The sequence below is a fragment of the Falco peregrinus genome, chromosome 1, assembly GCF_023634155.1.
Source record: "Falco peregrinus isolate bFalPer1 chromosome 1, bFalPer1.pri, whole genome shotgun sequence".
Lineage (NCBI taxonomy): Eukaryota > Metazoa > Chordata > Aves > Falconiformes > Falconidae > Falco > Falco peregrinus.
Genome location: NC_073721.1, coordinates 4,943,490 through 4,957,762, shown reverse-complemented (window position 1 = coordinate 4,957,762; position 14,273 = coordinate 4,943,490). Strand labels below are relative to the sequence as shown.

The 14,273-nt window shown below is 38.8% G+C and overlaps 1 protein-coding gene across 1 annotated transcript in view; it reads right to left on the bottom strand.

Annotated features, from left to right (window-relative positions):
- Positions 1-7,302: 7,302 nt before the first annotated feature.
- Positions 7,303-14,273, bottom strand: part of CPXM2 (carboxypeptidase X, M14 family member 2) — a 79,190-nt gene continuing 72,219 nt past the window's right edge. Inside the window, exon 13 of the mRNA XM_005232448.3 lies at positions 7,303-10,192. Within this exon, the coding sequence (XP_005232505.3) occupies positions 9,939-10,192 (254 nt within the window). The 3' untranslated portion in view covers positions 7,303-9,938. The remainder of the gene's footprint in view (positions 10,193-14,273) is intronic.

The window sequence follows — 14,273 nt, the reverse complement described above, 5'->3', positions numbered from 1 at the left end:
TTAGGAAGCAACAAGTGAAAAACAGAATATCCTGATCACAGAACCAGTTCAATGTCTTAAAAATTTCTAGCCTGACCCAGGCAAAGTCCTGAGTTCAGCTTAACCCCAATGAAGCGAACAGAAAAATAAAACTGAGAGCATTGGTTTTTGGCCACGGTTTCTCCAGATACTTGCAAACTTCTGATTTTTGGCTTTCTTTTACAACCCCAAAGGCTTTTAAAATAACAAAAGCTGAGATTCTTCCAGGGAGATCTGTATAAATACATGTGCTGGCAGCATTTTACCAGAGCTCAGATGACACATATTTATTAGTATTTTGTTTACAGCAGCACCCACAATGTGCTGAACCTTTTATAAACATTCAAATGTGGATGGGTCACAAATCTGGATGTAGAAAATTATCATACTTTCACGGTAGGAATCAGATAAAAATTAACTCTTGGCAAACCACGACCCTGGTCTTTGAATTACTGATAAGGAAGTCTATCAAATACAGCGACAAAATGGCTGGGCAATTTTATCTTGATTCAGTAGGTTTTGTATGGCTTCGACAGATGGGAATCTGTTCTTGTTTCCTCTCTAAAGCCTCTTTACAGCCTGACATATAAAAACATGCCCAAGTTCGTATTTCAAGGTAACATTTTCAGATACAGAAGCCACAGGAGGAGACTTTGGGGTTTTCTTCAGCAGGGTGTTTAGGCTTTTGTTTGTTGGGTTGGTGTTTTTTTCCCCCTTTTTCTTTCTTTTTTTTTTGCTTTTTTTTGGAGGGGCGGGCGGTGTGTGTGTGTTAAAATCATTATTTTACATCTTTAGTTCTTAGGCTGCAGCTTCATCACCACAACAAATTAAATGAGATGTAATCAGGAAAGCTGATAAAAACTACAGCCTCCTACACTCTGCTCTGATTGTTACTATAATAAGGCTGCATTCGTACAGTTTGGCTTTTCTAATGTCAAACAATTGGCAGCTCTGCAGTGTCAATGCCCCCTGAGGGCTGCCTGTCCTCATAATTGCTTCTGTCTACTGAAAGTAAATTTACAAAGTGTATACAACATGCCCACATAATGCACATAAACACAAACACTGGTATTTTTGTGGGTCACCGAGACACATTTCTAGTCTATCATATTTAACATCCTAAACTAACTTCTTACTCGCCCTCTGGAGTTTTGGCTTTTTTTGTTTTGGTTTTTTTTTCCTTCTATTAACAGACATTTATTTGATTTTAAATTGGAAATGGATAATTTCAACATCCTCAGCAGTTCATGATATTTTTATAGTATCTATTTAGAAACTCAACACCTCTCTCTGGATTCTCTTGCGATGGGACAGTGATGATGTGGAGCTGTGCCTGCGCCTGGTATAGGACAAATACTCTGGAAAACTGGAGGTAAACAGAGCCCTGGCTTGGCTTATGTCACACTTGCTCCACTGACTGTCCATGCTCCTGCTGTGAAAAAGATGTAACACCATTTCCTCCTTTGCACCAAACGTGAAATTCATGTCAGATCATGAACTCATCAAAGGAATGCTTCTGTGACCATCCTATTTCCTACCCTGAGCTTTTACCAGCTCTCTTCCAGTTCCCTTGATGTGAAAAACACTCAGTCTTCTCCTTCCTGCCAGATCCTGAATTTCACAGACATTTTCTTTTATTTGAAAAACTACAGTGATCAATATTTGGTGGAAAATAATATGCCAAAATCTGCTTCTGAACTCTCTTGGACTGGAAATCTTGAAATGCCACCGTCTGAGCTTTTCTTTGTTGGTCGTCTCACTGACTGCTTCAAAAACAAGGACTATTTGAAAATTCAGGAAAAGGCAATTTCATGGAAGATCATTCAGGACAAACAGCAGATTAGAAGATTTCAACTTGAATTGTCTCTTCCATGTTTCAGTTTGTCTCTGAAAAAGTAGTTATCTTTCTCCCGCCCCAACCTCATGTTTCTTCTGTTCTCATTTCCCAAACACCAGCCCTAAGAAGCTAACAAGTTTCCTGCAAGGATGAGTTCCAGGGAAGCTCTATGGAACTTGTATTTTGTGCAGATCTGGTCCGTAGTATTTCTTCTCAATCAGCATTTATCGTGCATTTTCAAAAGCGGGGAAAATTTGCTCTTGGTTATTGTCCCAAGAGTTAGTACCAGCAAGCCACCAAGCAAGCGACAGGGTGAAACCCCATCGTCCACATGCACTTACTACATTTGATTTTTAGCCCGCTAACAGCAAATCATCCAGCAGTCAAGGTATTAATAATACATCTAAAGAATGTGGTAATCTGAAAAGTACTCTCTGGAGACTCATACTGCTTTAGGAATGATAAATTGCTTCCAAAGCCAAGATGGAAATTCATCAATTCATTTCTATGAACACTTTAATTATGAGAAACTAATTTTATAATGCTGGATTTTCTCCAAATCATGTATGTTCTGCACACCACAGTGCTGAAGGTGGCATGGTTATTGACGATACAGTACCATCAGTAGTCAAATTTACAGTGACTCAAAGTCATTAAACTGATCCTTGATGACCTTCTTAGGGCAAAAGTGGTATAAAATATATGGTATAATATATATACAAGGAAGCACTGCTGTGAAATTTCGGTAAAACCAGGTACTGTACATCCCAGAAGAGTAACTCTCAAAGTTCTAACACTGAAGGAACTTGTTTTAGCATTTAAAAATGACAATATAGTAACAGACAATAGCAAAACCATCTAGAATTAAACTGAATAAGTAGATTTAAGGGCTTACACTTTGGTTTCGGTGGAGCTGTGGAGCTGATGGTCGTGGTCCTTCAGTGCAACCATAGGGGGCTGAAATACTACCAGGAACCGTTATGTTCATTACAGTGGCTCTAGATACCATTCGTTAGCCAAATATAGAAAAATAGACTTTTGTATTTAGGCAGATCAAAGTAGATCATACTATGAAGCTGTCAGTTCTGCTTGTGGGAGCCTGATCCAACCTTAGAGTCACCAGGAGCTGATTAAGGAGCTGGGGCAGGGCTGGGGCATGCCACTAGGAGACAACCAAGTGAATGAACCCCTTCACCTGTGAGCCACAGGGCTCACACAACTATGATAAACAGGAATGCAATTTTAATGCCTTTTATACTGAAGCCATGTAACCAGATCCAGATCCTTGTGATAAGAAATAGATCTCAAGTTTAAATCCCCCTGGTCTATTCAAGGGAGCTTATGCTGTCATTGACCCTTATTAACCCAGGTATTGAATTTCTGTCACATCTAAACCACAAAAAGTATATCCATTTTTCATATTTTTACATATTTTTGCTTGCTGACAATAAAGCTGGCTGAATTTCGTCAAATCTTTAAATGATGGTTTACTCTGAATGCCCTTTTTTTGTTGCTGTTGGGATACTACAGAGTTAATAGGAATGATTGTGCTGCTGATGTAAGAGGTGCATTGAATTCTAGAAAGCAGCTGCTGCAGATTAAGTGAGAGTTAATGACTAGAATAATTAAAATATCAGGTGGTTGATATTACTTCATATAATAATAGGTGGAATTGTTACTAACTGCTTTCTCTAAACAACATCAGTTGTTTTGGAATATAGAGTACATATTTGGAACGGAAAAGAATTCAAAAGAAAAGAGAAAGCTTTCTGTTCATAATTATGATTTAGTATTACTATTCTTAAATATTATTTAAAACATTCAGAGGAGGTTTTTTGCTTGCAAACAGCAAAGTATTTTATGTTGTTGTTTTTGGGGGGGTTTGTTGTTGTTTGGGGGGGGGGGCGTTGCATCTCATTTTCATGGAAAAACCCATTCTGTATATATATTTTTATCACAAGCCTGGCTGAGCTCTGTCCATATGGGCCTTATCCAGCTGGCATGCTTGAGGCTACATCCTGGGTCTCAATATATTTCTTTAGATCTCTGTACAACCTATTCCTTATACCTTTTTCTGGCCACAAAACCTGCTGTGCACACTGATGCTTTACCCTGTAAGGCAGTATCTTTCAGCTGCCTTCAGCCCCCATCTACACTGGATGTTGCAATTCCTCGGTATGGAGCGAAGGACAGGATGGTTTATTATTTAAGCCACTAAGGAAAAGTATGCATTTTCTTATGGAATTCATACATGTTGCAAGACAAATTTAAAGACATTTATAACTTCTCCATAAAGTCATGCAGAAATAAAATCTGAACGCAAAGGATTTCGTATCAAGCTATCATTTAATTTTATTTATTTATTTATTTAACATTCATCGTTTATCAGTCCGTCAGCTGCTTCTTTACCTGTGTTCCTGATCAGGAAAATAGAGCTTTCTAAACTGCCCACACCTTCTCTTAAAACAGTATTAAGCTAAAAGGGTCGGCATTTGCAGAGCAAGGTGATGGTCCTTTGCAGTATTTTGCTGAAAAAGCCCTACTTTCAGAACTGCTGATGTACCTTGAGAGCCCAAGTGCTGTCTCCAGATGCGATGCTGGCACTCCAGCCGTGCTGCACTGACCTTCACCTGGGAGCCTGGCTAGTAGGGAGAGGGAAATGCTTGAAAGGTCTCCGAACATCAGTTTAGTAAAGAGCCAAGCAAAGCAGCCTGAGCAGAAAACTGTGTGGGGTATTGTTTAATCCAGCTGTGCAAACCACCAGACACAGGGGAGGGGAAGATGGACTTAACCTCTCTGAGCCTGGCACTAGAGCAGAAGATTAAAGGCACTCATGTAACTGAAAAGGCAGATTAAGTATGTAAAAACACAGCTATAAAGTACCTCTATGTTCGCTGCCTAAACTTTTTTCACAGGTTTTCCAAAGTCCCATTCTTGGCATTTTTTACTGATAAATGCCTTCATTTCAGGTAGTTATGACTTGGAGTGTTATACCAAAAATTGTCCAGTCAATACAGCCCCTCTGAAAATTATGAAAGGTGGGAAAACATCATTTTTCTGCCTAATAAGCAGGATAATGAGCAAGAGAGTGCTGTTTAAAAAGTTCATGTGTAGCAGTAATACACAACTCCATCAAAATAAAACTATCTTGTCAGGTTAAGAGGACAGAGAAGCCACCACAGCAGCTGATCAATAATTTGTCCTGCAAATCTGCACGTGGACTTGGTGGGTTTGTAAGTCTCACCTAGATATAAACTGGCTATGTGTGCTGTGAAATAGGGATTGGATCAGTGGAAGATGGCAGAGAATGGTTATTTAGTGACTCACTGTTCCAGGTATAAGATTGTATTCACCGAGATAGCTTTTTAAAACAAATTTTGCTGTTAAAAAATCATATTATAGCATCATTGAAATAAAAAGATGTCATTGCAAGCTAAATGACCTTCAAAAAGAAAGACTAGTAAGCACATTAGACTAAGTATATAGATGTGATTTAAAGTTAGAAAATTAATGAAATACCAGGATAGAAACCTAAAAGTTCTATAAGTTAATCACCTGAAGCCAAAAGTATTCATAGCTGTTTATTAAGGACCGGAGAGGACTGAGAAAACTGCTTAGGGCTACAACAGCACAAAGTAACACAGGTGAAAGTGGTACTAAAATTATCCATGAAATCAACTGTAAAAATCACCGACCCTCTCTCCGTGTAAGCAACTGTTCCCGTGAGAAAAGCGAAGGATGTTTGAAAGGCTGTATCCTCTTAGCGAGCATGAAATAGAGCTTCTGTGGGCTCCTGCTGGGTAGTTGGTGGGTGCACACAGAGCTGTTTGTCCCGCGGGATTCCCATGCCGGCATGGCAGCGTACTGCAGCAGGAGGTGATGCTACCGCAATGTGTACATCTTGTCTGTGCGTCTGTACCCCCTCCCTGAGGCTTATGGCTGTAACCTGACTAAATTCACACAGAGACTGATTACAAAGATAAACGGTGCAAAGGCACTTTTGCCTCCGAACTCAGACGTTTTCAGACCAATAGCAAATATATTATATGCCAATTTTTAAAGGTTAAGTAGTAGAAGTTGCTGGTGTGAAACCACTTGTATTCTATGTCAGGTTAACTCATCTCTGTTCTGCTGTTTCTCTAAAAGGTCAACCACCTACCACAGCATGATAAAAGAGGCAAGTAAATTAGGCTGTATAACTCTGCCAGTGACTTCCGAAATCCACACTTTGGGAAGTTGTCCCAAATTCCCTGAAAATAACGAGCTGAAATTAGAGGGAAAAACCCCATAACTATACACACATAAAAGAAAGAAAAGCAGCTGGTGGCCCAAGTTGAAAATACGTGACAGACTTCAAATATCTAATGAAAAATGGCATTTCTTCACCAGCATAGCCAATACTTCATTTACATTCATTTTTATCAGTGTGTTTTACCCACACAGAGCTCAGCCTCCTGGTAAAAGCAATACTCACATACCCCTAGGAGCCTTCTGATGCCAGCAGATTAAATTTGAGTTACAGATTGCCAAGATTCATGACACTTATACCAATGTGTGTAAGCAGATACAAGTTTTAGGAGGTACAGTTTTGTTGGCTTCAGCATTCCCAAGCTGATGTGCAGATACCACAAACCGTCTGAGAGGTTAGCCTACTTGTAGTTACTAAGATGGATGAGAAAAACTGATAAAGGGTGATAAAAATTATGATAACTAAATAGATAAAGAATGAATAGCTAGATAGCATGACATAGATAGTCCAGAGCCAGCTCCCACTGGATTTTATGATTGTCAGAGCTCTGCATGGGAGCAGGTGACTGATGACTGGTATTATCAAGGAGAGTGGAATATGTCCTGTTTTAACCTTTTCTTTATTTAACCTTTACTGTATGGGTGAGATTGTGCTGCTGATTGTCTTATTACTTGGAAGAGATTGTATTTTTTTGTTTTATATCAGGGATGATCAAAGTTAACAAAGTTCTCATGTAATTAGTTGTTAAAATAGATCTGTAATTATAAAATCATATCCATCCTCAAGTTTTATTTCCTATCATTTCTGCAGGGTTACCTGTTTCCTACAACACTAAAAGGAAAAGAGATTAAAAGCACAGAATCTAGAAAAAATTACCTACTCTAAAGACATGGAAAAGGTAGATAGATAGAAAACACTGGTATTCAGATTTATTGGTTTGTGGTTTGGATCTCTCTAAATGTTAAATAGCAGTGCTATGTATTTAAAAGAAAATGAACATTCAAACTCCCAAGTGCATAACTGTAGCAGTAAATAGGGCACACATCAGTAATAATATATTCAGGGCAGGCATAACCATTTTATCTCAGCAGAAGATATTCACACATCTGGAGCTCCTAGTAAATTTCCTTTGAATTTGAGTGTTTTTCAGTGTAAAGGTACAGGAAAATCAAAAAAATAATTGCACAGACAAGCAAACTTGACAGCTAGTAGGCCATTTATTTAACAATGCCTGGACTAAAATGGAGTAAGGTCACTTGCATTAGTCATAGTCCTGTTGTGCCCAGGTACGTGCAAGCACTATTCACAGCCAGTAAAGAGAACCAAGGCCACTGTCTTCAGCATCTGATGTTACCGAGGTCTCCAGCAATCAAAGTCCATCTAATTTTAGCTAATAGACGTTGAAGAATTTCCCATCAAATCCACTTCTTGCTATCAAATAAAAAAACAACCTCTCGTTGAGATAACTCATACCTGAGAACAAAGCTTAGGGACCTCTAGGTTTGTAAAGGAAATCTCAAACCAGCCTGAAACATTATTTCAAGATAGAACTGACTTGCCAGGACTAAGACAGTAGATTCTACCCTCAGTCTGATTATCAGAGTGATTTAAATTTGGCTGGTTAGTTCCTCGTTTGCCTGTCCATGCCAGCCACCCCCAGCAAGATGACTACGTAGCCTTTGTGGGACTCCAGAGAGAAGCCACCTAAGAAACTCCATCAGTTCACAAAACCCCATGTATGGCCCTGATCTATTGTGGTGGCAACAAAATCTGCATAAGCCAAAGAACAAGACAAATTAAATTGCTAACGGATTGTCTGCTGTCATTACTCCATATTCCAAAATGATTTCACACCATTACCTGCACAAAGACATCATTAATGCCTTCTCAGCTGCCAAAAAAAAAAAAAAAAATAATCCCATCTTGACAAGTTGCTGTTATATTTGCTATACAAAAATATATGGCATATAGAATGCTGTAAGGGTGGTAAACAGAGTAAAAGTAAAATAGAATTCCAAATGCTAACGTACTGATTGGATTATTTAACTCTATTACTTAATTTAAATTATGCTGACTGGGAGCTGGAGTTCCATAATTACAGTTACAGAAACCTATGTACATGCTCTTCTATTGCCTTTGAGCCCTTGCTGCCAAATAAATTGCTATTATTTAATGGTATTGTAGAACAAGCATGGACTGGAATTGTCTAAGAAATTTAAGAATGTGACTTTGTTATGCAAGGTTCTATGTTGTTCATTCTGCAATCTTCTGCCTTTTACCTGTTTACAAGATTTGTTGACAAGAAAAAATGATTTAATGCAGGTGATATATGATATTTTTACAGTAAGGTTTCTACTTGCACTTTATTTTTCCTCAGTTTTGAATGACACTTTGATGAATGTCTTTTCAAGGATAATTTTATATAGGCAAAAACTGCAATAGCAATTAAAATGTTTATAACAGAATTTTATTTGGAGGTGTATGTTGCAGTCTTTCTACCAAGCATATTAAGAGATGTTTATTTAGCCACAGACTTTTGACTGGCTAATATCATGCAGCTGGCCCTTCATTTGGTGTAATTAAGGTCATAAGACTGAAACCAACAGAGCAAAGTTGACGTTCACCACCTAATACTTTGTCCAGTGTTTATTTAGCTCATTCTTTCCTAGATCTGATCCGCATCCTTCCTGAGCCTCAATTCTATTCTGCTGTACAATTTTATTACTTAAAAGCCAATAATAAAGAACAAATCCTGCTCCCATAGAGTCATAAGGCCAAAAAAGCAGCAGCAGCTGCAGTGGCAAGATGAGTGGACCATGCAGAGAAACACAGAATCCCTTGCATGTCGTAGAAGATAGTGGCACAAGGTGTGCATGAGCACAAAAGACACTTACAGGCAGGCCAAAAATCAAGAAAAACGATGGTATCAGTGGATTTGCAATCTATGCACGTATCAGTGACCAAGGCTCTCCTTTCAAACACATGGCACAACTGGCTGCATCCACAAGAAAAGCTTTGTTTCAAGTCCTTCTCCAGGTTAGAAAAGGGGTGCCATGCCACAGTGCTGAAGTGGTCCTTATCCTGTGCCCTTTCCGTTAGGTTTAGTTCACGGAGTTAAAACGCATCCTTAAAAAGCAAGAGGAGAAAACACTCCTGGCATTAAATTCTGGAATCACAAGACATCCTTAAACATAAACAACCCAAACAGGAAAGCTACGGTGGGTTATTCACTTCAGGATTTTTCCCCACGTATCATGGTCCTTGCCAAAAGGAAAGGGGACTGAAATTTTGACACGAGTTTTAATGATATTCAACAGAAGTTGTCCCCTCTCAGCCTTCCTCCTCTTTATTTTAAGAATAAAATGTAGAGTGTTAAAACTTTTTGGAATTGCAAAAATATACCGATTTTATACTTTAGAAACAATATTTTTCAGTTTTTCATTCAAAACACTTCTCCTTTATAAGTATCTTCTTTTTTTTTTCCTGTTCTATTTTCTATTTTTAAAGAAAACAGATTTACAAAGGATTAAATAACCCAACAAGGAAAAAATTTCATTCCAGGTTAACTCAAAACATCTTTCTACATTCTTCCTGCCTCTCCCCCGCACTGGAGCCTGTTTTGGTTCAACTTGAATTTTGTTTCTGATTTTTCACCCAACAAAAAAAAAAAAAAACAAAACAAAAAATACCCCACTACTCATCCAGCTCCACTAACAGAAAGGCCTCGTGCAGAGAAATAATGTATGCAGAGATGGGCTATGTAACTCTCACTACGACTACAGCCAGGCTGATAGAAGCAGAGCTCGAGGGCACCGCGGGCTGCTGGGCTGAGGTCTATCGCTGCTGCCGCCACTGCCGAGCCCTCTGCCGGAGCCGCCGCATGGACAGGCTGATCGGCTGCTTCCCGAACTTCTTCATGATCTCCTTGATTCTCGCCAGGTTGGTTTTGGAGATGGTGAAGTCGCACTGGGTAGCTCCCATGTCGTAGCCGACTTCGCAGGTCTTGGTGGCAGCGGTGTAGCCCTCCGCCTTCACACTCACCATGTATTCCCCTGGGTTGAGAAGACGCCAGTAATCACCATCGGCTCCTGGTAGGAAAAGAGATGGTTTTCAGAATGGTGGCCCTTTCTCCTGGAGGAAAGTGGTGTTTGTGAGAATATAGAAGTGCCTGCACACAGATAAGCTGACACCACGGGCACCAGCCCTGCGTCCTCCCACCAGGGGGGTGTCAGTGAGGCTGTTCCCCACCACACGTACCCCTCCTCATCCTGCTGAATCTACAGGAAAATACACCTCCAACATGTTTTGCAAAAGATGAAAAGAGGACAACGGGCCTCAATCTGGCTTAAGATTTTTGTCAGTTGCACTCAGGAAGATCCTGAGGCACGGGGCCATCTTGTAGCAGTGGGTGATTCCTAAAAGACCTTCCCCAAACTAATTCCAGCTAACAAATCAAGACCACCTGGACACATCATTTGGTGCTATTCAGTATGCAAAGTCTGTGAATGCATCATGTCAACTCACTTAGAGATCTAAGTAAATATGCCCTTCTCTAAAATCTTACATTGAGTTTATTACACTAGTTTTCCTACAAGGTATAATTCATCAGGGTACTTAACCACTTGCTTACCGGTAAACACATGAACAGAGCTCCTGTAATCAACTGAACGCCTCAGGCACAAAGCAAGATGTATTTTAACACCTTGATCAATCAGGACTTTCTGTTTTCTTCTTTTTTTTTCCCCACAAACAATCTCAGATTGCCCATACGTACATAAGGATGCTATTAGACTTCTTTTTAAGTATTAATATTAGCAAGTATGTTTAACTCTGGATTGGAAAAGGTGAAACACTAGCATCTAAAATTAATTTTGCACTCTGTCCTGGGAAAACCCACTGTGGAATGAAAGCGCATATTCAAATATGCAATCCTATATATATCTCTTGTATGAAGAGGGGGTTGGGGTTTTTAGCACTGATGAGAACTGACAGCTTTACTATCACTAGCCTTGGGTCTCTTGCGATGCAGCACGTCGCAAAAATTAAAGATGGTTTGCATAAAAGGATTATGTTTGGGAAAAGATCAGACTAGCTAGGCTCTGTTTAAAGGAACAGGATTTTAATTTAGGGGTTGGTAAAATAAAACACATGTTTGCAAACAGACAGCATTAGCACAACAGCAATATCAACTGCCTGATATTGCAGTCTCTGAATGCAAGTGTGAAATTGTGTGCAAGTAGCACACCTGATTGGGTTAGTTCTTGCACACCAGCTTGCTCAGGTTTTTCTTTCAGCCAGTTTAACCCTGCCTGGGGCAATGATCAAGGTCCAGATTTTCTCTTTCTCAGGACTCAGGCATTTTTAGCAAGGGTGTTCTGAGAAGCTCTTTATTCAGTTCTCCCTTACTATGGGATCCGTTGGCACCTTAACCCAAAGACAAAACATAACACTGTCCAAGTTTCTTGAATTTATCCCTAAAGGCTCATTTTTTAGCTGTAAATGCTCTGGCAAAACTACAGGGCTGGCAAAAGACTACAGATCACCCCATGTGTGGCCGTGAACTCATCCCTGCTCAGAGGCTGGCTCTAGCCCCTGGAGTTCATAACTGACCCACATTTTTCTGATGCATTTAACAGGCAGTTCATCGCAACCCTGCACAGGGCCAGAAAAAAAATCTACACATTTGTGCACCACCAGGAAAATTATTACAAAGCTGGATATTAAGCTGTTAGCAGTATGCACTTTACCCCCTTTCTATTTACAAGTAAGTAGACATCAGTATTTCTGTCAACTGTCATTGCCCAGAATTTAATACCAGATTAAAAGTTGTTGTTTTTTGTTTGTTTGTTTTTTAAATCAGATTAAATGCAGTAGGTAAAAAAATTCAGAGCAGATGGCAAGAGAAACACAATTAAAAATATGGATAAATTTAGTAAATAATAGGTTTGCTGAAAGAATAGGCTCCAGTGTGAGCAGGCTAGAGGCAGACTACATCTATCTCTACCTATTGGGTCTGGAAAAGAATTTCCATGTCTGCTTAGCTAAAATAACAATGAATAAAAATACACAGATAGTATTATTATGAATCAAATGTGTCAGATGACTCCACAAACACTTCAATTAAGACCAACACTCCTTTAATCTGATAGGACAGACCTTTGTCGCAATTCAGTATTTACACTCAAATGTTCCAAATTTTACTTATTCAAATACATTATAAAAATCTATCTTAATGCTGTGTTACCTACAGAAGACTCTCCAGGAAGGCTAGCCGTAGTGTTGCACGCCTGATGCATGTAACCACTAAAATCAACTTTTCTCTACTGAACAGGAATGAGGCTGGAGAGGTATAATACTGGAATTATGCTTAGTTTAGACTAATGTTATTAAATATTACTAAATGCTACTTCAAAATATTTGGGTTTGGTTACATGATGTATACTAAACTCATATGAAACTCACCAAAATATTCCTAAATTTTTTTTCTCTGAACCTTATGTGAAATTAAGTTAATTACGCTTTATTAAAAACAATCACGCAGAAATGTGCATCTGCCTTTGAACTCTGGCTGTGATACAGAAGTGTTTCACTAGAAAGAAATGGTACTTTTCTTAGTCAACATCTGCTCTGAGATTTCCAAAATGTGCAATTGCAGGAAGCAACCCACAGAACTGCCTTTGCACCCTGGGGGAAAACGTGGCCGGCTGCATTTGTCCATCCAGTTGATGAACTCTTTTCCAAAGGTTATCTAAGAGCACGGTCCACATCTAATCTAACAGTAACAACATGTAATCAGTCAGACTTAATCAATAGTTACATCTGAATCCAGAGAAAATGGAATAATTTTCCACAAAGCTCTTACTCTCAGAATCAATGATTTCAATTAGCCTATTAATCTTGTTAGCACAGTGTAAGCTGCCCTCTCTTCCCATAAGATACATTGTACACTGAAGAGAAAGGTGGTTTTTTTGTGTTTGTTTTTTTTTTTTTTAAAAAAAAAGTGCTTTCTGTGCACTTTTTTTGTCCACGGGAAGAAGCAGAGAAATTTTCTCAAACAAGTAAATGTTATTTGAGTGCCTTTACAGACAACTTTTGCCTGGCTCTACAGGGTAGTCAACCACATTAATGTATCAAAGAAACAGAAGACACCATACAGCTTAGCTCACTTGAAGCAAAACTTATATGACTAGAGAATGTGGCCAGAATTCTTCTCCTGCCTGGCCTATTTTTATATCAAAGCAACTCAGAGGTTTAAATGGATGCATTTTTCATGTTGAAAGGTATAAATGAAATAAGAATGCTGACAATTTGCCTTCTTTCTCTGGAGTTTTAAGTGTCATTTTGGCTTTCTGGTTCCAACATAAACTCTCTAGTTTCAAAGACTAATGAGACATACATTGTTATCTGTATAGTATAAACCAAGATAGAACTATCATGTTCCCATCTACAAAGTGATTCCCAAACAGAGTGTCAGCTTAAACGTCTCATTAAAAAGAAGGATTAAAAAGAATGAAATAAGTACCTTTGTTTTTACTAACAAATGCAGATGGCCTTGAGCCACAGAAACTCAGCTCTAAGTCTAGATGTAAATAGCTGTAAGATTCTCCAAGCGTTACAAGGTGGATTCTGGGTTCTTGCACATTTATTACACATGCCACTTCCCATATGCACATTTGCTGTCTTTAAACTGTTGATTTTTCTTTCATGTAGCAATCCAGTGCACTGAGAGCTGGAGATTAATCACCTATTGCATTACTTGGCCTCAACCAGAGCAATGTATTAATTCTGTTACCAGAGTAATACAACCTACAGTTTATGGCAGTCTTTCAAGACTGCCAAGACTTCCAAGACAAGGCAAAAACAACTGACTACTTTAATTCCCCCTATCATTTCCCAGTGGTCCCATTTTGAAATGTTTAAGACAGATTCATTATTGCCTAATTAAATATCTGTCATTCAATGTTTTCCTTTACAACAGAGACACAGTAGCACTGAAACAAAATTGATCATAAACTAAGTTAGATATTCCAAGTTTTATTATTGGCTCAGATAATCTACTGTAGAAAACATTAAAGATTTGGAAGTCTTTTATCTATATCTCTATGACATTCCATAGCCTGAAATCAGTTTACATGTCAAAGCGTGCCATGCTGTACCTAGGTGGCAAAG